This window comes from Sitophilus oryzae, unplaced genomic scaffold (assembly GCF_002938485.1).
Source record: "Sitophilus oryzae breed Bouriz unplaced genomic scaffold, Soryzae_2.0 scaffold_573_pilon_pilon, whole genome shotgun sequence".
Lineage (NCBI taxonomy): Eukaryota > Metazoa > Arthropoda > Insecta > Coleoptera > Curculionidae > Sitophilus > Sitophilus oryzae.
Genome location: NW_022147166.1, coordinates 467,903 through 495,201, shown reverse-complemented (window position 1 = coordinate 495,201; position 27,299 = coordinate 467,903). Strand labels below are relative to the sequence as shown.

The following is a 27,299-nucleotide window of genomic DNA, read 5'->3' as shown; positions in this document are numbered from 1 at the left end:
AAAAATATTAAAAAAAATCAATATTAATAATATTAAAAAAAATAACTAGCTTAGATAGTCTTTATTTATTTAAGTAGTAGAAGAGCACTTAATATTTCTGATCACCAAAATTCTAATTCATTTAATCACTAAATTTCTAATAACCGTTCACAATTTCTTGCTATCGTTATAGCTGATAGGCAAGTAAAATTGTTATTGAAGAGTTTTTAAGACGTAGCAAAAACAATGAAAGTACATATTTAAAAATAATAATAAAAATAACTAAGTAACTGAAACTTAACTTAAGTACCGAAACTTACAAAACAAAAACTTATGTAAATAAATATATGAAAATAAGTTTGCAAAAAGCAAAATAGTAAAATAAATTTGCTCAAAACGATTCTAATAACAGAAGCTTAATCAAGAAAATTTTCTTTAATACTGTTATAATTACTAAAAATTTTTATTTACCATGCATAATTGATGCCAAAAAATACCCAGAAATCCGACAAAATAAAATCATTTTCAAACTCCTGAAATAAATTGAGACTATCGATATGTTTTAGAAAACTAAAAATACCCTTTAGTTATGTTACGTTTTTCGTCGGTTCCGTGTGGATAGAAAGTCACAATTTATTTAAACACTATTTATTTAACACTAATTAACAAAAACAATAACGATAAAAGACTTATAGAACTATTTACAAACGATTTATAACTAAGAATTTATTTTGAATTTTAGCGCGTCAACTGCACTGGTATAATACTGCCCTCTGTAGGCCACAGCCGCCGGCTTTTATACCGACAGGTAAAGAACACTAGAATAGTCCATAGATCGTTAGGTGCATAGAGAAGGTTTTCGAATGTTCTCGTATGTACTAGTCCATTCCAGTGGGACTCGATTCTTCTCGAACGAATGAATCATTACCGTGTCTATTCTTTAATGCGATGTTAAGGTCATCTGAGGGCGGGACATATAGTTAGGTTAGGTCGAGTTCACACGGGTCCGCAACACTGCCCCCTTCTTAGGCACATGCTCGTCCCGAGATGTATACGGTGAATGAAGGTATTTGCAAAGCTGGCCCCTGGTACATTGCGAAGTCTGGTAGAAATAGCAGTCTACAGTTTTCTCTCCCGATCTCAGCTTTGGGTTGTAGCAGCAAACGAGGATCTCGATTCCCGTAAATCTGAACAAGACTTCAATCATGTTCCGGATTGTACGCCAACTCAAACCATCGAGTCCACACGCCAGCTTCGGAATGGCTAATCGTGCAATGTTGTTGTTTAGCAGGGCTTCTCTCAGTTCAATCAGGGTCTTCCATAGATTGAGATAAGTCGGCTTACTCGGGGACCATTCCTTGGTGACCAGGTAGAAGATGTGCCTTGCTTGACCATGTGCATTGTCGGTTAGCCTCAAGACGCTTCCAACCTCTGGATCCTGTCGGCGTAGTTCTCCGACACGCCCAAACTTCTCATTGAACGTCGCAGCGATTCCTCTGGACATCCGCAAATCTCGAGCCACACAATGAGCGAGCGAATAATCAGGAGGCACGGAAAAGAGGTCTCGTTGATCTTCTTTGGTTACACCATAGCGAGCCTTCTCACTGCTGTTGTATCGGGCCATGAAATCGTCAAAGGACATCTCCGAATCAGGGGGATCAAAGCTGCAGGTTCTCACGGTCCCAGCACGATCTTCTATTTCGCCTTGGTAGGGGCTCAAACGGTTGAAATGGACTACCCTCGGTTTTCCTTTTGGCAATTTTCTGATACGGTATACGACGTCATTAATTCTATCCATGACTTCGTATGGCCCTTCCCACGAGGATTGTAGCTTCGGAGATAACCCACGACGTCTCTGCGGGTTATATAGCCACACCAACTTCCCTGGTTGGTATCCTCCATGCTCAGCTTGAATGTCGTAGTGTTCCTTCATTCGGTCACTAGCACTTTGAATATTTAGGCGGACTCTCTGATGAATGTCGTCCATCCTTTGACGTAGTGTGTGGACATAATCTTCTCCGGCGACTTCTTCTCCCGGTCGGCAACCAAATTTCAGATCACAGGGTAGGCGCACTTCCCGTCCCATAACGATGCTGGCTGGAGTTTGCCCTGTAGATTCTTGGACGGATGAACGGTAGGCCAACAGGAACAGGTGAAGAAATTTGTCCCAGTCTCTTTGGTGGTCAGAGACTACTTTGGCCAGATAACGGTTGATAGTTCTGTTCATGCGTTCAACCATCCCATCGGATTGTGGATGTAGAGCAGTCGTCCTGGTCTTGCGGATGTTCAGGACTTCACAGACGCCTTGGAACAGATTGGACTCAAAGTTTCTTCCCTGATCTGAATGAAGCTCCATGGGAACACCAAACCTGCAGATCCATTCTTTAACAAGGGCATCAGCAATCGTGGACGCTTCTTGATTTGGCAACGCGTAGGCCTCGACCCATTTGCTGAAGTAATCCATTACTACCACAATGTATTTGTTGCCATCGTTCGTCTCCGGGAAAGGACCAGCCACGTCGATCGCTATTCGTTCGAAGGGACTACCAACATTGTACTGGCGCATAGGGGCTTTACCACGCTTTTGTGGCCCATTAATGGCTGCGCAAATGTCACATTTCTTACACCAGGCCCTCACATCTTCTTTGCAGTTCACCCAGTAGAACCGTTCACGCAGCTTGCCAAGTGTCTTGGTAACACCAAGATGTCCACCGCTGGTTCCATTGTGAACTTCCTCCAAGACTTCTGGGACCCTCTTCTTTGGAATGACGATCTGCCTTCTTTCTTCTTGTCCCTCCGGTCTCTCGATCGATCACACGGCGAAGTAGTCCGTTATCTATTACCAAGGAATTCCACTGAGCCCAGTACGACTTTACGTTCGGCGAATATCTGCAAACTTCTTCCCACGTACCTTTGGCCTGGTCTTTGGCCTGCGTTTTTCCAGTTAATTACTAAACCTAATTCTGGGTCACTGGTTTGGTCATTTGCAAAATCTTCGGGTTGCCAACTATCATTAACCACAGTTGTTCTTAGGAGTTTCACTTCTTTCTCTTCTGCTCGGGAACAATGCTTACAGTCCTTAGCGCAAGGTCTTCTGGAAAGTGCGTCGGCATTTCGATGGATTGCCCCAGCTCGATGTTCTGTGTCGAAGTCAAATTCTTGTAATCGTTCAATCCATCTAGCTACCTGCCCTTCAGGATTCTTAAACTGCAACAGCCATTTCAAAGCAGCATGGTCTGTTCTTAACAAGAACTTTCTTCCATAGAGATACTTGTAGAAGTGTTCCACTGCTTTAACTACTGCTAGTAATTCTCGTCTGGTTACACAGTAGTTCCTTTCCGGTTTTGACAAGGTCTTACTAAAATAACCAATGACTTTTTCTTGACCATCCTGGATCTGAGACAGAACAGCGCCTACCCAACATTGCTAGCGTCGGTATCCAATATAAAGTTTCCGTTGCCAAGAGGATAGCTAAGTATGGGCGCACTAGTCAGGGCCTTCAATCTTCGGAATGCCTCGTCAGAATCTGAGTCCCAAGAGAAACGCCTTTCGTCTTCGGTAAGTCTGGTCAATGGTTTTGCGATGGTGGCGTAACCTTGTACATAGCGGCGATAGTATGTGCATAGTCCCAAAAAGCTTCGTAGTTCATGTTTGTCTTTGGGTATCGGCCACTCTTCCACTGTCTTGGTCTTCTGTGGATCTACCGCAACTCCCTGGGAGGAGACTACATGGCCCAAGTAGTGTGTACCTTTTCTTGACACAGATGACATTTCTTGGGGCTAAGTTTCAAACCAGAGCTCCCTAGTCGCTTGAAAACTTCTTCCAAATTCTTCAGATGATCGTCAAAGGATTTCCCAACCACTATGATGTCATCCAGGTACACGAAACAGGTAGTCCAGGATAGTCCCTTTAACACAGACTCCATTAGTCTCTTAAAGGTAGCTGGCGCGTTGCACAATCCAAAAGGCATGACAGTAAATTGCCACAGTCCGGAGCCCACCGAGAACGCTGTTTCCTCTCTGTCTTGGCGCCATGTCGACTTGCCAATATCTTCAGATCCAAAGTAGAGAATATCGTCGACCCCGCCAGCGTGTCTAGAGTATCGTCTATCCTCGGCAGGGGATAGCTATCCTTCTTTGTAACATTATTGAGCTGCCGATAATCAACACAGAACGTGGTGGTACCGTCTTTCTTCTTTACTAGTACTACCGGCGATGTCCACGGGCTGTTAGATGGTTCGATGACACCCTCTTCTTTCATTTCTCGAAGGATTTTGTCAGCTTCTTCACGTTTGCGAGCGGAAGTCTTCTCGGATTTTGTTTGATTGGTCGTGCTTCTCCGGTATCAATTTTATGTTGTACTAAATTGGTACGACCTCTGTGTCCTGCTTCTCCTTTATCAAACACATCTTGATACTTGATTATCAGGTTTCCCAATTTTCTACTATTTTCGGGAGATAATCCCTTAACGTTTACTAACTCCTTCACCATTTTGTCCGGAATTTTTGAAGTCGAAACTTTGGAGGCTTCCACGCTTCGAATGACTGAGGAGACCGAACAACAGTACCCTAACAGGGTTCCCTTCTTCAAGGATACAGAATAATAATTCGTATTCATTACTCTCACCGGTACAGTTTTCTTCGCTCGTAGCAGGGCTTTTCCAACAGCGATCCCTCGTCCTATTTCGCTGTCATGGTTCCTTGGCTCCAACAGAATAATACTCCCATTATTCATTTTACCTTCCAGGCAACCATCCAAAAATACCTCACAGCGCTCAGGGATCGAAACATCTTCTGCTACTACCACGCGAAGCGTCTCCTCACATTTTCGATGTAGAACCACTTATTCCTCATTTATTTTCAAAATTCCCTCTTTGAAGTTTAGGTCAAAACCTTTAGTGGTCATGATGTTCATTCCGAGAATAAGTTCATCTTCGATATCTGCTACTAACACTGGATGTTCAAAACTGGTGCTCCCAATAACAAAATTAAGATTTACTTCTCCATGGACAGCAGCGGAGCCCCCCGTAGCAGTACGTAGTCGCCATTGTGTTGTTTTAACCTTCTTCGATGTTTAAGAATGTCCGGTCTGATGATAGTTTTCGTCGCACCTGTATCCAACAGCATGGTCCGGAACTCTCCATCAACAAAACCATCCACAAAAATGCTGTTGAATTTGTGTTGTAGCGAAGCGACTTGAGCAGTTTTCGTTGGGGCATGTTGGGTACAGGTCGATGTGTGCCCCTTCATTTCGACCCTTCGACGAATCGGTCCCTTCTTGCCCATGTACTGGTCCATTACCTTCCGAACAATCCCTTCCACGGATTCGTCGGAACATTCGTCGATGGCCCGTACTCTTCCTAAAGACCGAGAATTTTGTTTCGCGGCCTCAAATTCTAGGGCACGTGCTAAAGCATCCACCAAGTGCGTTGGGTGGGCTAGGAGAAGTGCTTGTCTCGTCTCGTTATCACGTAAGCCGTCGGAGAATGCCTGTACTGCCAACCGCTCCCTAACATTCTCTGGCGTAGCAGGGTACGCAAGGCGAACGAGGCGGGCTACGTCGGCTTCAAACTCCTGCAGAGACTCATTTGACTTTTGAATACGATTTTTTAGCTGGGAATGATAGACATTTTCCAAATGAGCTTGGCCGTACCTCATTTCTAAATGTCGTACCAATTGCTGATAATCTCCCTGTTCCGATGGTGACAATGTCTGCAGGATATCAGTCGCATCTCGCTGCGACAGTCAAAGCGGTAGCCTTTTTCAGCGATTGTCCATCCGTTCGCTCTCGCAGCGGCCTCAAACTGGCAAAAATAATTGGCCCAAGCGGTTTTTCCGTCAAACTGTGGAGGCTTAATAACTGACTTTGAGATATACTTATTTTCGACTAGTTTCGGTGCCTCCGATGTTTCTTGACATTTTGGTGAATTTGCCTTTGCTATTTCTTGTTTTAAAATTTCGATTTTTCTATTTACATCTTCCTCAATCTCTGTTATTTTGTCTTGTGTATCTGTTATCTTCTCTTCTAATTCCCTGGAATTTTCTGTTATCTTTTCTTCCAAATTAAGTATTTTATTATTAAAGCTGGCCTGTATGTCTTTAGAATTTTCTGCGATCTTATCTTCTAAAATATTAATTAAATCCTGGGAATTTTCCATAATTTTATCTTTCAAACTGTCTTCTAATTTTTGAGAATTCTCTGTAATTTTATCGTTCAAACTGTCTTCCAAGTTAATTATTTTACTATTCAAATTGCCGTTTAAATTGTCTTGCAATTCCCGGGAATTTTTCGTAATTTTATCTTCTAATTTTTGTAAGGACGAGTCAAGGTCACCTTCCAACTCAAAGCAAAATGTTTCAGGATCCTCACCTTCCTCCGCCAAAACGTCTCTCAGTCTGGCTTGCAAAATGCTTTTCTTTCCATCTGTCTCGCGCTCTCTCTCTTCCAGTATGCATTTTAATTCCGACACTTTCAGGTCTTTCAATAATTTTTTCGGAGCCATCGTCAGTCTTTTTATTTCTCTAGTCTATCACACACGCCACACTTGACACCAATTGTTACGTTTTTTCGTCGGTTCCGTGTGGATAGAAAGTCACAATTTATTTAAACACTATTTATTTAACACTAATTAACAAAAACAATAACGATAAAAGACTTATAGAACTATTTACAAACGATTTATAACTAAGAATTTATTTTGAATTTTAGCGCGTCAACTGCACTGGTATATTTATAACTGCCCTCTGTAGGCCACAGCCGCCGGCTTTTATACCGACAGGTAAAGAACACTAGAATAGTCCATAGATCGTTAGGTGCGTAGAGAAGGTTTTCGAATGTTCTCGTATGTAAGGCCATTCCAGTGGGACTCGATTCTTCTCGAACGAATGAATCATTACCGTGTCTATTCTTTAATGCGATGTTAAGGTCATCTGAGGGCGGGACATATAGTTAGGTTAGGTCGAGTTCACACGGGTCCGCAACAGTTACATTTTTTGCAAATATATGTATTAAAAATTAGATAATTACACGATTCATCATTGTGTTAAGTTTCTTAACGCCACCATACACCGCGATCGACCGATACAAGCCGAAAAGCTATTATTTTTCAACTCCAATTATCTCGATCTCCGCCCGTTATGCTCGTAACAGGTTAAAACATGAAGTATTTAAAATAACTACTTATTTTCTATACATTATTCTCCAACACGGTGCGAGCCCAACATCGACAACAGACCGATGCAGCAGCGTTTCTTTCCCACTGCCGTTACCTCGACCGCCACATGTTATGCTCGCAAACTGGTTAAAAAAGCTGCATATTTTATATATGTATGTTATTTTTAAGCTGTTAACGAGCACAACACGACCATCGACCGATGCAGCAACGTTCACCGTAGCGCATCCCCTCTCTGGTGTATCTCGACTGTCTGGCGCGCCGCCGCGCCGCGCCGTCCCTTAAGGTTGTCGCCCACTAGACCGCTGTGCGGCGCGGCGCTGGGAAGAGAATTTTTTCCGGCTGCGAAGGGACTGCGCCCACTATAGCGCGCTTTTGAAACGCGACAACGCTATTTAGTTATAGTCGAAGTGTTTTTTACTTACTGTAGTTTAGTTTTTAAAGCAATGAGTTCAAGTACGGACGAAAGCGTATTTTTTGTGCTCTTCTAACAGAGGAAGAGGAAGAGGGGGTGAGGAAAAGTTTGGACTCATACGATTAACAAAAAAAGAAAGAAGTTTGGAGAATTTTACCATCTTTTTCCAGATTTAATAAAAGACAAAATCATTTTTTTCAGTATTACAAAATATAAAGGAAACATTTTACGCACTCCTCAATTGAGGGTTTTAGAAGAAAAAACACCGGGTATATCTACTCATCATATTTTTTCAGAAGAGACAAATTACTAATATTTTTGATAATTCTTATTTATTCTGATGTGTATATTAGTTATGTGGTCAAAAAAACCCTGATCTTTTTTATATATTTAGGTAATTAGAATTTAAAAATTGGAGATTGTCACTTTTGTTAAAAAGTGGAGATTGCCAGTTTTGCCTCTACACCCCTCAATTATATTAAATCTTTGATAGAAAGGCATTTCGTCCATCTGTCTCTAGTGAGGGAAGACTAAAAAAAATATCATATTCCTTTATGAAAATCGATTTGCCTAATTTACCTTTAAAAATACAATTCTGCCATTGATACATATCACTAGTTCCTAGTCAAAAAGCCAACTGAAAAGACTCGAATGCAAAATTATTTCCCTTGTGAGTACGCGCACACTGCAACGCGCCGAAACGCGGGAGACGGAAAAAAGTTGCTAGAGAAGTCTTCCGACTTCTTGACGGAAATCCCGCGGCGCGCTTCTGCGCTGCGCGCTCTAATGTGCGTTGGTCCATTTAAATACATGGCAAGCAGACAAAAGAAATTTCCACATGGCGCCGCGCCGCGTCGCGCCGCGGTCTAGTGGGCGACAACCTTTAAGCTTGTCGCTCACTTGCCGAAAACGTTGTAATGAAGTCCGTATATTTTTTTTAACCTGTTAAATGCTAGGCGTGAACATCAATCTAACACGGCACGATAGCTCGGCGTGAAAGTACTTCGCTGGTACACCGAAGAGCCAGGGTTCGATCCTGCCTTGGGACATAACTTTTTTATTTTTTTTATCGTTAATATTCTGATTGTAAATGTTTAAATATTTGTTTTTTTTATCACCAGGACGGATAGCGTTTGTGGATTTATGAACCATACTGTATATAAGTAGAATTTGATATGTTCATTTGTTTTGAAGGATTATGGTAACAAATAATTCTTAGATAAGCTTAGTATGGTTTATTTGTATTTTTAGAACTGTTTTGATAGTCTAAAACCGAAAAACATTTTTAATACTAAAAATTATTTGCTGATAAAATTGTGTTAAATATTTCGTCGATTTGCATGGATACGTTGAAGTTTTTCTTTGGTACAAACAGCAAATGGTTTTTTGTAGAATCGACGGGTAAAAACCGTTTTTTTTTACTGTAAGGAATCTTGATGGGACGTAGGACGATGGTAACCGAACGTGGTTCGTGGTTCCCGACGGGAAAGATTATTTAAGCGACGGAAGCGTAAAAACGGGGTTCTTCCTGTTGAGACTAAGTACCGGTAATCTTTACTAAGTAAACCTCGTGAGTTTAAGTCAATTCTGATCCGTTATTTTTTTATCAGCGCTGCTGTAAAAAAAACGAATTCTTTAGTTTTAAAGTAAAAGTACCGTATCTCCGTTTTTGATTTTAAATAAGTATAAATCGTGGTCCCAGATATTTGATTTAAAATAAGTATAAACCGTATTTCTGATTTATGAGTATAGATAGTTAAAAACCGAGCATTTACGTTTTCTTTATACCTGACCGTGAATAATTAGTGTAACCGGATTCCGGGCTGCTATGGGCGATTCAGACAACCAGACCGTTTCGTTTTGATCCGACGCAGCGACGCCGATTTTCTTAAGTTTTCTTTATACCTGACCGTGAATAATTAGTGTGACTGGATTCCGGGCTGCTGTAGGCGATCCAGACAACCAGACCGTTTCGTTTGATCCGACGCCGATTTCCTTCAGAAAAAAAAGGTAATCGCATTCTTTCTTTTTTTTAACCGCCAGATACCCCATCAGAGTTTTAGTAATCACAATTTTTAGTTTCAGCACAGTAGAGTTTTTATTTTATTTTTATGGTATAAAATTTCTTTACAGATGAGGAGTTAATTAAAGTTCCTTTTTTATTTTACCATAATATTTCTTACGTATTTGATTTATTTAAAGATGCATGTGAATATGTATTGCTAGTATTTTCTATTATAATATTTCTTTACAGGTTTGAATTTAAATAATAGGAACTTAATTATTTGCTATTGTAATTAACTGATTTAATTTCTCTGTGTTAGATTTTGCGATATTTCATGTTTTAATATTTTCTTCATATTAGATTTATTTGAAGATATTGGATTCATATTTGATTTATTTAAAGATGCATGTGAATATGTATTGTTAGTATTTTCTATTCTAATATTTCTTTACAGGTTTGAATTTAAATAATACGAACTAAATTATTTGCTAATGTAATTAACTGATTTAATTTCTCTGTGTTAGATTTTGCGATATTTCATGTATGTGAATATGTATTGTTAGTATTTTCTATTCTAATATTTCTTTACAGGTTTGAATTTAAATAATATGAACTAAATTATTTGCTAATGTAATTAACTGATTTAATTTCTCTGTGTTAGATTTTGCGATATTTCATGTTTTAATATTTTCTTCATATTTGACTTGGTTGAAGATATTGGATTCATATTTAATTTAGTTAAATAAACCTCGTTATGAAATATATTCGACTTTAACTGGCTTTTACCCCATTTCCCTGGATTCTCCACTGTAGAAAAGCTACCCGTACTGCCCGAAGTGATCTCTCAAACACTATAAATTTTGGGGGTGGCGCCCGAGAGAAAAAAAACCGACTGTTAGGCGTTAGTAATAGCTCTCTAGAAAAAAAAGACTGTTACAACGTAACGAAACGAACAGAACGGTAGAAATTCCGGTCGATATAAAAGCATACAAATCAAGGAGCGCACACTATGCCGAACAGATTCCGTTCGGCGTAGTGGGAATTTCGACCGGAATTTTTTATTTCGGTCGAAATAAAAGCATACGTTCCGTTTTCGACAAGTGAGCGCCAAGCGTTATCGATGGTTGTCGAAATAACTGAGATTTTTCACAGTGGTTATATTTTGAAATTGCTTCAAGCCGCATTGAATTTTGTGGCAGAGCGCCGACTTCGTATCACGAGCGGTCGATCTCTACGTGTCGTTATTTTATATCTGTTATTTTTTAGAAGTAAATACATACATACATACTGCCATTACTTGCTGACGAGTATTTGACACGCATCAGAAGATGGTCACGCAAGGCGTTTTCGTTCATGAGCTTTTCTGTGACTGAAAAGCCCGATACGTGATGTTATCTGTCTTCCGCACTCCGGACATTCAAAAATCTCATTGCTTTGTGGCCTCTTTACTTTTTGGTTGTCGCTATTAACTGACTTTACTATTCTTCTCCATTCCGTTCTATTGTGAGCTGCTTCTTCCCACTCATTCTGCTTGTTAATTCCCTTTAAGTTTTCGTGGAAAATATCCTTGTACCTTTTGAGTTGTCCACCCGGCCTCCTCTTACAGTCTACAAGCTCACCGTAAAGCAGAGATTTTGGTATGCGGTTTTCTTGCATTCTGCATACGTGACCAGCCCATCTTAAGCGGGACTTTGTAATCATGAGTTCAATACTAGTGATGGGTTGTTATTTAACTATCTGTTATTTTATAACAATTATTTAAAAATAACATAACGCAACCGTTACTACTTCTAAAAAATAACAGATATAAAATAACGACACGTAGAGATCGGCCGCTCGTGAAACGAAAAACGAAGTCGGCGCTCTGCACCGCCCCGAAATTCTATGCTGCTCGAAGCAATTCCAAAAAACAACTAGTATGGATGGAAAACATATTATTTCGTCAACCATCGATACAGGTGGCGAGACAACGGACAACGGAGTGGGGAATGCGCTACGGCGAACGTAGCTGCTTCGGTCGATCCCGTCGACGGTCGTATTGGGCTTACAACAGCTTAAAAATAATAGGATATAAAAGAAGCAGGTTTTATAAAACAGTTGCGGGCATAACGCCTGGCGGTCGAGATAACAGGAGTGGGAAAGGAACGCTGCTGCATCGGTCGATTGTCGATGGAGACTCGCAATGGGTTGGAGAATAACGCATCAGTTGTTTTAGCTACGTTGTTTTTTTACCTGTTACGAGCATAACAGAGCAGCGTTCGAGATAATCGGAGTGGGAAAGTAACGCTACTGCATCGGTCGATTGTCGATGGAGGTTTGAAACAGGTTGGAGAATAACGCATCAGTTGTTTTAGATACATATTGTTTTTCAACCTGTTACGAGCATAACGGGCGGAGGTCGAGATATTATGGCGCTGTATGTTTCAGTACTTTGTTATTAAGTTTCAATATTTAGGTATTTATTTATTCTGAAAAATTTTCAGAACAATATTTTAAGATTTTTTAAAAATGTATACAGTGTGTTTTGAAAAATCTGGTCATTGATTAATCACGATCCTGCTTAAAGCCCTTGACGTAAAAAGCTGATTTTTGGAAAACGGATTGACTTTAGGGTGTAGAGGTTCGATAAGAAGGGATTTTTCGAAACTCAAATTCTAAGGGGGTGAAACCACCCTCAAATATTAGAATATTTTTTATTTAAAAACTGGAGAGTTTTTCGAAAAAAACTCTTAAACACGTATATTTTATTTTGTTGTATTACATATTTTAATTAATTTTTTTTACTGAGTAATCATGATTCTGCTTAAACTGCTTGACGTTTAAAGCTGATTTTTGGCAAACGGATTGACTGTGGGGTGTAGAGTTTCGATAAGGAGGGGTTTCTCGAATCTCAAATTCCAAGAGGGTGAAAACACCCCTCAAATATTACAATATTTGGTTTGGGTTAGTCTTTCGGAAAAAAAAACGGTTAGTCTTTCGGGAAAACGATTGGACACGCATAATTTATTTTGTTTTCTTACATATTTTGAATTTTTTAAAAAAATAATACAGGGTGCTCCAAAAAGTTGAGTAATTGATTAACGTAGCAGTTTACAAGGTGCATCTCACTCAACGGGCGAGAAGCTCTTAGTTATGATTTTACCATTTGCGGTCAAAAAATAGCAATATAAGGAAATGTGTAGTACATTCTTTATAAGTAAACCAACTACACTCTAGAGTTCGAATTAATTTTACACTTAAATTTGCAAAGGAGAATTTCTACTTAGGTATTTATTCTGAAAATTTTTCAGTCGACATCAGTCGACAATCGACCGATGCAGCAGCGTTACTTTCTCACTCCGATCATCTCGACCGCCGCCTGTTATGCTCGTAACAGGTTAAAAAACAACGTATCTAAAATGACTGCTTATTTTCTATACGTTATTCTCCAACCCGTTGCGAGCCTCCATCGACAATCGACCGATGCAGCAGCGTTCCTTTCCTACTCCTGTTATCTCGACCGAAAGGCGTTATGCCCGCAACTGTTTTAAAAAAGCTGCTTCTTTTATATCTTATTATTTTTAAGCTGTTGCAAACCCAACACGACCATCGACCGATGCAGCTACGTTCGCCGCGCCGTAGCGCATTCCCCACTCCGTTGTCCGTTGTATCTCGCCGACTGTATCGATGGTTGTCGAAATAACATGTTTTCCATCCATGCTAGTGATGTGTCGGTATTTGAGTAACGCGATTTTGGAGCGGTATTTTTTTGTAACGCCGTGTCGCGCTCCACAACGAATGAGGAACCTGTTACTGAAGAACGACGATCATAATGACGACAAAATTATAAATTATTTATAATTTGCAAATAAATTATTTATAATCGCTCTTGAAGTTAGCTTGAACCGTAGTAACCGCATAGCGACGTGTTTAGCTCCAGCCGTCGCGATTTCGTCGGTCGCCTACAATAGTTACTGGAACTGTACGTAGCGTCGGGCGATCTCGATGGCGACGTGTTCGCTCCAGCCGTCGCGCTCCTAGAGTTGTAGTTTCCTGTCGCGAACAGACGTAACTGCTGTAACTGAGCATCGACGCTCGACCTCGGCGGTGGCCTACTTCGCTCCAGCCGTCGCGCTCCTAGAGTTTTAGTTCCCTGTCGCAAACAGAAAACAAGTAACCGCTGTAACAGGCTATCGACGCTCGACCTCGGAGGCGGCTTACTTCGTTCCAGCATCGCTGGAGCGCTTCTAGGATTTCGTTTTCGCTTGTAGCGATTTGGTCGGTTACTATTGGCGTTGGTGCTCCCGTCGAAGCAAATAAAATAAATATAAAATAAATATTTGCTTTTATACATTTATATAAGTTTTATTGTTTATATCTATTTTTAAGGTCTGATGGCTGGAATTGCCGAAACCGGTCACCAATAAAGATTTTTTTTGACAGTGGTTGGGACTTTGTTCTTGATTTAAACATTAAATATATTATATTGCAATTTGCAATACATATAAATATGAGCCGTTGTTTTTATTTAAATGAAGCTTGAAGAAAAATAACAAGGAATGTCATCATTTTTCTAAAAATGAGATAGATTGGCTTGGCTACACACAAGTATAAACTCAATATTTGGAAAATGAGTGGCGGGATAAAAGTTACATTAATCTACAAATATAGATATGTTTCTACTAATATAGATATATTATTTAATATACAAGTACGATGGTTAAAAACATAAAATGCATTTAAAATTATCTGAAATAAAAACAATACGTCATTCCTTGATATTTGTTTAAAAATTAAAATTTTAAATATTTGTTAAATACGATTTAGGACGTATTGATGTAGATATATGAGTCATTTACTGAAAAAATCAAGTATGCTGGGCATTCACTGTTTTAACAAAAAGCGAGATAAAGGTAAAGTTTTTGATTTACGGTCACGGGCATAGAGATGGTACACGGCAGGGTTAGGAGCAGTGTTGCCAGAACTTCTATCATTCTGTATAATAAATTTAAAAATACAATTTATATCATTACGAAAGTTTTATTTTTAAAATTTGTAGTTCGTGAAAAAGGTGGTGGAAAAGTCAATAAATCTCAGCAAAATGTTAACAGAGCTGGTAGACTGGGGGGGGGTTATCACTTCGACTTTACCGATCTATTGTGTCCCCCCCTTTCTTGAGTTATAACTCATCATACAGTCCTTGGGCTTTGATAAAAGCCAGTATCTGGGACGGTTTTATCTGAGACTGTTTTCAGTTGCACCTAAATTATGGCACGAACGGTTGTAACACCTGGTACAATTGTGAGAACCTGACAACACTGGTTGGGAGTAGGTAGGTAATATAAAATAAAAGTAGGTACCAATGCCAGAAATACTACATAAGTGAGGACCGCGACACTTAGGAAGTCGGAACCTCGATTACAAAAAAGCGGTATTTTTCTGGAACGGTCGCTATTGTAACGCGACTCATGCGGAACCGGTATTCCCATCACTAATCCATAATAGTTGTTTTTTGGAATTGCTTCGAGAAGCATCGAATTTTGTGGCGCTACAGAGCGCCGACTTCGTTTCACGAACGGTCGATCTCTACGTGTCGTTATTTTATATCTGTTATTTTTTTAGAAGTAGTAACGGTTGCGTTATGTTATTTCTGAATAATTGTTATAAAATAACAGATAGTTAAATAACAACCCATCACTAGTTGCAATTCCAAATAAAATATATTCGAAAATGTCAAAAGTTGACAAATGATATCATGACAGTCATTCTATTCAGAGTGTCATTTTCTATCGAATAAAGTAAAAAAATTCCGAGAGTGCCATTTAAAAATCAAAAGTTGTAGTCATTTCCGGTGAAACCGGAAGCGACCGAAAACAATTAAAAAGGGCCGCCCTGTATGATGGTATCATAGTATAAGGAAACTAGTAGCTTTACTCCTTGTCAAATCCTTTGTTCTTTTTCTGCCACTTTATATGACCTCGCGTCCCGTAACCACTACTAACCACTGACGTAGCTGTATAGTCGTGGTCTAGAACTAGGCAAAGTATAGTCATGGCACTCGCCATAGTTTTATAGAGATGTATTTAGGAATATATGAGTTCACAATAAAATATAATAAAATAAATTGATCATCGAGTAAAAATTTGCTTGAACACAGAATATTTTCACATTTCGTCTAAGTAACAATTCTTCTGTATTTGAAAATCTCCTGATGGGAAGAAATGCGGAAAAAATATATAATTACATATTTTTATATTATTATCTATTTCAAAGATTTTCTACAACTTTTTTTTAATTTAAAACAAGTTTAATTTTAACATGAATGTGTTATTTGTTTTGTAGTAATATATTGTTTAGGTGATTTTCATTGGATAACTAACACATTGGGTCTTATGAATAAAAGTTAAGCAAATGCTTTTACTTAAATTTCTTGAAATAGACTTATACAATTTGTAAACAACCAACAAAGATAGTTCTATAGAAAAAGCAATTGCTTCTCTTTATTCATCAGACCCATTGTACTAAATAATAAAATAACATATTTAAACTTCAATAATTGCTAATAAACCTTACAGAAATTTCAAAACATACATACATACATACAGCCGTTACTCGCTGACGAGTATTCGACACACATAAAGAAGATGGTCAGGCCTCTTTACTTTTTGGTTGCCGCTGTTAACTGAGTTTACAACCCTTCTCCATTGAGTTCTATTGTGAGCTGCTTTTGCCCACTCATTCTGCATGTTAATTCCCTTAAAGTTTTCGTGGAAAATGTCCTTGTACCTTTTCAGTTGTCCACCTGGCCTCCTCTTACCGTCTACAAGCTCACCGTAAAGCAGAGATTTTGGTATGCGATTTTCTTGCATTCTGCGTACGTGACCAGCCCATCTCAAGCGGGATTTTGTGACCATGACTTCAATACTCTCGCAGTTAGCTTTTTCAAGGACCGATACGTTAGAGACATGATGGAACCACAGGACTCTTAAGAGTTGTCTAAGGTGTCTCTGTTGCAACTTGTTTAATGCGTTCATATGTCGGCTGTACGGCGCGGCACCCAGGTTTCGCTCCCATATAACATGGTGGGGTTTATAATTGCTCGGTACACTGCAAGTTTTGTTTTTGTACTCAAGTCATGTTTGTAGAAAACCCTATCTTTTAATTTCCAGAATGCTCTTGAGGCGCTACTAATCCTGTGCTGAATTTCAGAGTCAATATTGGCCTTTTCCGAAATCAAACTGCCAAGGTAATTGAATTCCGCCACATATTCCAATAGTTCTTCTCCGATTTTTATAGCCTTGTTGTGATCTTCCGGGGGAGTGCACATGATTTTAGTTTTGTCGATGTTTACCTTAATGCCCAAAGCCTCGTATGGCAAGGTATATGTGATCAACATTTCTTGTAATTGTTGTACCGTGTTTGCAACTAGAGCGCAGTCGTCAGCGTAAGTTCTGTGATAAATTTTGTACGTGTTTTTGCCCTGGCTTTATAGAGGCTTTTACACACTGTAAGAAATTTGTTGGGTACTCTAAACTTTTTCATAATTGCCCAAAGCGCATCTCTGTTCACAGAGTCGAAGGCTGTTGTTAGATCGATAAATGCAACATAAAGTTTAGACTGCTGCTCTTTTACTTTTTCCTGTAGTTGACGGATGGAAAATATGGAATAGACGGTGCCGCGGTTGGTACGAAAACCCGTTTGCGATTCTGGAAGGATTTTTTCTATATATGGGTGCAGGCGGTTTGACATTATTTTTGCAAGAATTTTTCCGCCGATAGCCAATAGCGAAATTCCCCGGTAATTTCCGCAGTTTGATGCACTTCCTTTGTCCTTAAATATATTCACTATATTCGCGTTGCGAAAGTCCTGAGGTACCTCTCCGCTTTCCCATATGACATCGAAGAGAGCCTTAAGATGACCAATAAGTTCTTTACTTGCACACTTATAGATTTCCACCGGAATCGCGTCACAGTCAGCTTATTTGTTATTTTTAAGCTGTTTTATGGAGGTATTTATTTCCTGTTCTGTTATTGGGATGTCTAATATATCGAGGCTGTTATACTGAGGTATTGTGTTTAGTGCTTCCATATTGGGGTTGTTTTCCTGGTATGGCTGTAATGCTCTTTCCAGCGGTTTCTGATTTGCTCTTCCACTTTTAGAAGTTCGCCATCTTGTGCCATGATTGGGCATCTTGCCTTCTTAGATGGACCGTATACTTCTTTTACAGCCTCGAAAAATTTACGATAGTCGTGGTGCGTGGCATACTCCTGAATCTGTCTAGCTTTCTGCGACCACCAGTTATCCTTTACTTGGCGCAGTTCTCTTCGAAGCGTGTTGCCTGCTTTAAAGTTGTCTACCAATCTTGGATTATGTGGATTTGCAGTGACTGCTTGATGTGCTCTATGCTTTTGTTCCAACAAAGCCTGTGTATGGGGTTGATTTTCGTTAAACCAGTCTGGTTGTTTTTTTTGTTCGACTTTCCCAGTACTGCTTCGCTGGTTTTATGAATCGCATCCCTTAATTGTGTCCAGCCTTGTTCAGCTTCCAATATTGAGATTGAAGTTATCGGTGGAAGTGATTCTTTGATGGCTTCCCGGAGGGCGTCGGCGGTATTGTTATTCTCGAGACCCCGTACGTTCAATCTGGTCATGTTGTTTTGCTTTTTACAGTGTGGATGTTGGGTTTTAAATGGATTTTCATTTTTGAAATTAAAAGTCGGTGGTCAGTGCCGCATTCGGCATCTATTCTGGCTTTTGTGAGCCTAATATCTTTTAGATGCGTCCTTCGAACGATTATGTAGTCCAATTGATGCCAGTGGCCTGATCTAGGATGTTTCCAGGTACCTTTAAACTTGTCCTTCAACATGAACCACGTATTGGTGATGCAAAGATTATACTCTGCGCATGTTGTTAATAAGCGTTCACCATTGCTATTTACGTTTCCTATTCCATGTTTTCCCAATACGTCAGGCCATATTTCCTGTTGTTTGCCAACACGGGCATTAAAGTCACCTAGCAAGATGATTCGTTCATGCTTTGGAATTCGTTGGAGGGCATTTTGTAAAGCTTGGTAAAATTTATCCTTATCCTCAATTTTAGCGTCAAGGGTGGGAGCGTAGGCACTAATGATGTTGACGTAAGTTTTGTCTGATATGGGGTACCTTAGGGTAATAAGACGTTCGGAGACACCAATACCTCTGTTAACTTGGTGGCGATTTCGTTTTTGATCGCAATGCCTACGCCATGAATTCTCCTGTGTGTTGCGGGGTGACCTTTCCAAAAGAAGGTGTAATGCTCCTCAGTGAGACTACCTTCATCCGCAAAGCGTGTTTCGCTCAGAGCGGCAACATCTATATTTAATCGGTGGAGTTCCTGTGAGACCAGTGCTGTTTTTCTCTCTGGACAATTTGAATTTATCTTGTCCAGTAGAGTGCGGACGTTCCACGCCGCAAACGTGAAACATTGATGTTTTTTGTTTCTCCGATGATACGCTCGAGTAGGCACCCCCTCCCGGAGATCCGAATGAGGGGGTATTTTACCTCCAGACGATAATTTTGTCCCACTCGAATGTTCCATCATTGCTGTGTGTAAACTGCGTGAAAAGGTTTAACTGTGGCGGTTACGCTGCCGCACAGTTTTGGCTGCAACTGTAGCACGGGATGGCTATGGCACAGTGAGGACCGCGACAATAGTTCCCTTGTGCTACGTTCTCGGCCAGCTAGGTGTATTTTACTACTCCTTTTCCCCAGAAGATGGTAGGTCTGAGGGTTGTATAAGGTTATACCGCCTATACTCGGACGTCAGAGCCTCGTTTGTGTAAACAGGGTGCACCACGTGAAGGTGAGGGTGATTTTTGGGAAAACTAGGCTATATGCATCGCTTCAATACCCCTTGCACACCAGAAATTTGCAGAGAGAAAAATCTACAAGAGAAAAGAAGCAAGAGCAATGAGAAATAGCATCACTACTTTCTCACGTAATAAAAGAATAATTTTTAGTTATTGTTACCGAGTCCCGAATGTATCGAAAGGTTCTGAACCCTAGTTACCATATTATCAAGAAATTATGTTTTTTAACTAAAAACTAAAAAAATTTAGATATTTTTTCAAAAAAAAAATTGCGCAAAAAAATCGTCATATTTCTGGGGTCAAAATATACTACCCCTAATAATATTTGCACTTATTTAAGACTCACCCTGTATAGGGCGATTCATGGTTATGGTACGTTATAACGTTTCCGAAACCGGAGCTGTTTTTCGGAACCGGTAATTTCGGTACCATGCCTCTAAGGAACCGGGATTTCCAGTTTTTTTCAGTACTTTCGTTACTAGCAAATTTTTGTTCAATGATGGTGCAGTTCGTTAAATAACAAGCAAGGGATGGTTGTCAAAAGTAAAATCGCTAAAAAATTGAGGCTTAAATAAAAAAAATATCAAATTATTAAGTAGTAATCAGTCATGAGAAAATTAACCTGAACACAGACGTGAATTAACCTGATCACAAATGACTCTCAAAAAAAAACTCAAAGCACAATTTTTTTAATTATTACTACAACCAATAGCAGCACACAGTAAGGCACTTATTTTTTGTCAATCCGTCTCTGTGCTGGGACGCAACGCTCGAACCTTGCAGGTCGACGGACGGAACTCAACTGAAACGCTCTGCAATCTGCCGATATTCGACAGATTGTAAAATCTGGCAGAAAATATTTGGGAGAGTGCAACTACTCTTTTCTTCTACTATGATGGTATATTGCAAGCACGATTTTTGACGGTGGACAATATTTGAGTTGAATTGACTCACAGCAAAAAGCGGCGATATTTTAACGCCACCATATTTAATGTTACTTTACAATAATATTGACGGTCAAAGCGGCCGTACTACTTGTCGGCAAAAACGGCCGCTCTTTAGCTAACCTATGCTATGTAAAAAACCGAGGCTTAATACACAGACTGCATTGTTGAGCAGTCGTTCGCCGCAGTCGCCAGCCGAGTCGTTTAGTCGCACCAGCAAAATCACAACTTTAGAATAGAATACGTCAGTTTCGGGTTTAAATGCTACTCACTAACTACTTCGTAGTAGGCCAACATGTCAGACTATGGTGAAAATTAATGTGCTCTCCATAGATGTTGCATTTTTTTAATGTCACTTAGTATTATTTTTATCTACGTATCTAAATATCTCTAAATTCAAATTAAAAGAGAGTTTCATGCATATATCTTAAATATAATATTTTCTTATCTTAAACATGCTCACTTGTGAAATGAGGGTGTATTGAAAATTTTTCTAGTTCAATATATACAATGTCACAGATAAAGTTATCAAGTATACAGGGTGGTCCGAACTGTATTCCGGAAACTTCGGCAGCATATTCTGTAGATAAAAATAAGTAAAAAAGTTTGTATAAATGTATGTCCTAAAATGCTTAGTTTCGGAGATACAGGGTGTAGAAGTTTCATTTTTATTTCGATTATTTACAAATAATTTTTGCAGTAACGTCATTATTTGGATGAAAATTGGTATCTGGGTGTTTTGTGACATGAGAAATTTGATTTTGAAGTCAATATGACTCCTATTTGTAGAGGGCGCCACCTACATATATTTTAACTGGTTTGAAGAGTAATAACTTTTCGTCCGTACCTGTATAAAACTACTGAGTAAAAAAATATACATTTCCGATGATTTTTACGTAAGAAATGTCTCTTGGTAAAAATCGCTACGAGTATTGGTTTTTGAGATATTTGGAATCGAAATTATTAATACCTGTCATCATTTGACATAAATTAAATATGATGACTTAATAGTTACTAGACTGAGATCATAATTTTGAAAGTTTTTGTGCCAAAAGTACAGCTGGTTCCAAAAAAAATGAATACGACTCTTCTCGACACATTTTTTTTCGAATATTTGGGCAGTGTATATTTATGTGTTAAGTATTCTGACATGTTAAGGTTATTGTGACATTGTATAAAACAAGTTTGCTTTTGACAAAGTGGCAAATAAATTTTTCAGAACGTCAGTATGACATAAGTAGAGAAATGGAGGACTGGTATCATAGAATATACTGCCCGAAATAATAAAATTATGTTTTAAATTGTATTCAATTTTATTGGAACCAGCTGTACAACAGAAACTGTTTTATTATCATTTTTTTGCAGAAAAATTTATGATTAATTTAAAACAATAAATATTTCCCAAATTTATTATTTCAGTGAAATAACTATCTACTCAACGTGTTTATTTTTCGTCAATAATGACATGTATTGACTATTTCCATTCTAAATATCTTGAGAACGGTTGTTCGTAGCGATTTTTAGAAAGAGGTATTTTTTACGTAAAAAGTCACAGAGATGTGTATTTTTTCCTTCGTTAGTTTTATACAGGTACGGACAAAAAGTTATTGCGCTTCAAAACAGCTAAAACATATGTAGGTGGCGCCCTCTATCAGTAGGAGTCATATTAACATCAAAATCAAATTTCTCTTGTCAAAAAACTCATAGACACCAATTTTCATCCAAAGATTGACGTTACTTCAGAAATTATTTGGAAAAAATCGAAATAAAAATGAAACTTCTACACCCTGTATCTCTGAAACTAAGCATTTTAGGACATACATTTACACGAACTTTTTTACTTATTTTTATCTGCAGAATATGTTGCCGAAGTTTCCGGAATACAGTTCGGACCACCCTGTATATTTCTTATTAACGGCTTTAGGAACAATTTGTTGTCAGTTGATGTTTTAAATTTAATTAACTACTTGGCACTATGTTCAAATAATATTTCAACATAGTGCCAAGTAGTAATGTCTCAAAATTTAATTTAATGTCAATTTGATTTCATGTCGTGATTGAAAATACATATAATATTTTTGGGCAGTTTTTATCCAATAGTGGTTGTTTGTGAAGTAGGAGCAACCAGAACTGATTGTAGAATTTGCATTTTAAAATAATTATCTAGTGGCGATATACATATTTAAATTAACCGAACCTGTAAGTAAAAATGTTTAAGAAACGTATAATTTAATTGTGAAAAAAGAGACTTCGGTGATGAGTAAAAACTGATATACTTTTTATATAAAAATAAATATTCTTTGGCTTATTTTTAAAAATATTAATTATGCATCCTAACTAGAAAGATGCAATTTTGTCCTCTCTAAAATAGTATAATTGATGAATTAGCCAATAAGCCATCTCATATACAAAGACTTATCAGTGATTTATTTATTAAAAACAATAAAACATAGCAAACTTTTCGTTGAGATTTCAACGGCTTAAGCGTAAATTACGGGTTATTTCTGCTCTAAGTGGTATGCTGTCCTAAATAATTAAATAGAAAACAAATTTCTGGCAGTATAGGTTCTTATAAGGATTCTTGCCACTTAACTGCTGATATAGAAATTTAATTCTACGCTGTGTTTGTCATAATGTGGATCAACCTGCTCTCACTACCGGTTTCGGAGCCCTACTCCATCATCAGGTGAGCTTGGGCAGATCCACAAAATGACAACCACAGCGCAGAGATAGTTAATTCCGACTTGTCGGAAAGTGTCGGTTAGATATTAAGTCCCGAACGGGAGATAGCGGCCTGCGTGCAATGGTAGTACTTTCGTAGCACCGAGGCGCAACTATCGGTAGTAAGAGGATGGTAAAAGCTAAATATCTCTGTCCACATTATGACAAACACAGCGTAGAATTAAATTTCTAAATCAGCAGTTAAGTGGCAAGAATCCTTATATAATTTTATTATATACCTATACTGCAAGAAATTTGTTTTCTATTTTATAATTTGGCTTGCCTGAAAAAAAGCCTTTTACCATCCTTTTACTATCGATAGTTGAGCCTCGGTGGTACGAAAGTACTACCATTGCACGCAGGCCGCTATCTCCCGTTCGGGACTTAATATCTAACCGACACTTTCCGACAAGTCGGAATTAACTATCTCTGCGCTGCGGTTGTCATTTTGTGGATCTGCCCAAGCTCACCTGATGATGGAGTAGGGCTCCGAAACCGGTAGTGAGAGCAGGTTGATCCACATTATGACAAACACAGCATAGAATTAAATTTCTATATCAGCAGTTAAGTGGCAAGAATTCTTATATAATTTTACTAAATAATTAAGTATTATTTGAACACTATATAAAAAATTAACCAAAATTTTAAGTACATTTTGTAATTTTTTTTTCTAGTTCGGATATTTTCATGTTTCATGTGCCTAGTCAATAAAGACAACTTTTTAACTTATTGCATTTATTATAAATTATTTTTGTAAAAATAAATAAAATTTAAATCGATATTTAAATTTACCAAATGAATTCCTTTAGTTTATCTATGCGATGTTTTTTTGTTACATATTTTGAAATATAAAAAACATTTACAGAGTGTCTCAAAAAATATGTGCCTTCTCTCGAGGTTCCTCACATAAAAATAAGATTTATTTTTGATACCAACATAGGTCCGATTCTGCTTTGTTTCGTAGCTATAGGGAGTTAAAATCTTCATTTTTTTATTTATTATAATTTTCTTCCAAGTGCTTTTATTAATTCGAATTTTGAGTTTTGAGGGGAAAAGTTACTATAAGTGCTACATATTTTAATCCAAAAAAAAAGTTCCAACATATTTACCAGGAAGATGCATATCTGTATCACTGGAATATTTATCTAAAAATTAACACGTGTTTATCTCATCGATGAGACCGAAATCGATAAAATATCAAGAACGACTTTTAATCGGCATTAAACGTTCTCTACAATTTTGCTAACCTTTGAGAAAGTCAGTGTCGCCACATGCTTTTTCTACCGAAATATTCCAGTCCCTGGTTAATACGCCGACGCTTTTTATCTTTAGAATATGTCGAATTTAAAAAAATTATAAATGAAAAAATTGAAGAGTAACCCTCTGCAGCTACGAGATAAAGGGGACCTATGTTGATATAAAAAATAAATCTTATTTTTACGTGAAGAATCTCCCCACGAGAGATGGCACATGTTCTTCCGCACTCTGGGCCCGGTGATTCACGGAACACAGGCCCGTAACTGTATAGATACCCCACCGCCACGTTGTATAAAAAGCGGTGGGCATTGCTATAACAGTGAATTGCTTCTTTAGGTTAGAGAATTTTCAAATTACCCCCATATTCATTAAAGACAATACATGCAGGCGTCACCAATGAACGTAACTTTCCTACCTTGATACAACTGGCCGACTGGCTAGTGACTATTTTGGACTCCTTATAGGTGCATGTGCTGTCACACGATTGACGTTCTTCGAATGAGTTAGTAATGGATGATGATTTCTATTTATTATATTAATTATGCATTATATTTATATTGTTTTGTAGGTCTAATGTTTAAGCAAATGCTTAAAATAATATTGTTTAAAAATTAATCAATTATAAACGCAATTTGATGTTAATAAATATTGACATTAATTTGCACCAGAAGTTCATATTAAAAGAAAAAACTTAATAAATGTGCACGATGTGGTTCATAAATTAATTCGTACCTCGTAATATTGGGATAACCGTTGTCTAGGTGATCCTCTATCGTAACTATTACTTCTCCTTTCAACGTATTGCGTTTCTTCTGGACTGTGACTTCGTCTTGCTATCTGTTCTTGGTGTCTTGGTGGACTCCTCTAAAATAAAATTATGATTATAACTTACTTACCTATATCCAAGGTAATCTAGGGTTTTCTAACAAACTTAAAAGTTTATAAAAAAAACATATAAGAAAATTTTGTCAACATAAATACATGTGTATGTAGAACATACACTATTAAAAAATGTTTGCATGCAATGGAATGAAACGCCTATAAAAAGTTTAAGGTTACACAGAGATGAACAACGCTTTCCCCTTTTCCACTTCGAGTATGGCTGACCAGTTAGTGAAACTCCAATAAGATAAAAAATATCCCCCCTCCTTTACTGCGATCCTTACTATTCCTATCGAGTCAGTCCATCACTCGTAGCTAAATATGTAACACATGATTCGAATAGGACATAATCCCAGATGCAGTGCTAAACGTTACTTTCCGCCGTTCTTAAAACCGTTCATAAAATAAGGCGACAGCAAACGGCAACATTGTTGGGTATGCGAGCTGACTCGTATGGAACGTAGAAACCTCTAAAGTTTAATAGACAGTTAAAGCACGGCCAAAGACGTAGACGTAAACGTATCGTTTGACATGTACGCTTGCGCAGTGAGAAATTCACTTGCGTTTACGGATACGTGATACGTATCTTCACGTGCCTTTACGTACAGGGACATCATTTTAAGTGTCTCACTCGATTTATAATTTTCCTGTTTCGTATTTAAAGATAGTAGAAAGATTTCCTAATGTAATTTTTCGCGAGGATGCCGATTCTCTACATCAAAATTTTTTAAAACGTCAATTTTGACAGGATACATTAAAATACGCAACCAACCGTCTAATCAGATCAAAGAAGTAATCGTCGTAGATCGTGCGGTATCGATGATGTTCGTAATTGTTTATTATTTTTGACTTTTTAGTTTCTTTAATTTAATAATTACTAAAATCAGCAGTTCGAGAAACATATTTAAAAATAAAAGATAAAAATCCAAAAAATTAATTATCTATTAACATGGATTTTGAAAACAAGTGTGCGATGTTTATGGTTATCTTTTTCATGTTCATCGTCTTTGAATTGACATGAGGATATCTATGGAAAAGTAACTAATCTGAAAGCAAGCCAACATATCATTTGTCCATTGTGTGCTAACGAAAAGATTTTCTTTTCGCATCATGAGGAAGTATTACATCAATTGAAAATTTTAGGAAGTTGATCATTTGTCATGGAAAAGTATACCAATGGAAATTGCTTGCAATAGAAGTAATTCTAAGGGCAAATTTTATTATAATTAGTGACCTGTCTACTGCTACCTTTTATACGTAGATGTTTCAGGTTTTGAGAATAAATCGGTTGAACCCAAAATCTGGAGGAAGTACCTATTTACATACACAGAATATGCCCATCAAGAATACTAGTTCAAATTTGCTTTAATGGTAGATAATTATTCAATACAAATTAACTTTTTAAGTGACTGAAATATTAAATAGTTTAGAATATGGTATAACAATGTAAAAAAATACTATTTTCAGGAACGATTAGGGCCCGATATATTTGAAACTCATGTTGGACGTAATATTGAGTTGGGTAGAATATTATGTTATAGTATGGATAGTACTATGTTAAGTGAGGATATCAGATACCTACTATTGTACTGTATTTTAATACATTAGAATTGTTGAGCTCAGTCACGTTGGAACCTGCTTTCAAGTAAAGTTTTCGATTTTTGGCTTATTACTAACTACAACCGATGCAATTGATTGTAGTAAATTCAATTTTTTTGTAGTAATAATAATTAGCCAGAAAAAGTAAACAATTGTGCGCAATGTAATAAAGAGAAAAAATATTGTTTTAACAAATGTCTAAAAACTTTCAAAATCGTTTGTAGTTTTATATAGCAGCAAAAAAATTCAACAAAAGATTCTTGGAATTAGTGAATTATAGTAAAATTTGAAAATTAACATAGTTTGACATAATGTCTTTAGTTGTACCCAAACTACAAACGATTTGAAGGTTTTTAGACCTTTGTTAAAACAATATTTTTTCTCTTTATTACATTGCGCACAATTGTTTACTTTTTATTGCTAATTATTAGTACTACAAAAAAATTGAATTTACTGCAATCAATTGCATCGTTTGTAGTTTGGGTACAACTAAAGACATGCC

At 37.8% G+C, this 27,299-nt stretch overlaps 1 protein-coding gene across 1 annotated transcript in view; it reads right to left on the bottom strand.

Annotated features, from left to right (window-relative positions):
• LOC115887384 overlaps positions 1-26,353 on the bottom strand; it is a 57,249-nt gene extending 30,896 nt beyond the window's left edge. The window contains exons 1-2 of the mRNA XM_030906798.1: positions 26,324-26,353; positions 25,049-25,180 (exon numbers count right to left, since the gene is read on the bottom strand). Of these exons, the coding sequence (XP_030762658.1) occupies positions 25,049-25,180; positions 26,324-26,353 (162 nt within the window). The remainder of the gene's footprint in view (positions 1-25,048; positions 25,181-26,323) is intronic.
• Between the last annotated feature and the right edge of the window lie 946 nt (positions 26,354-27,299).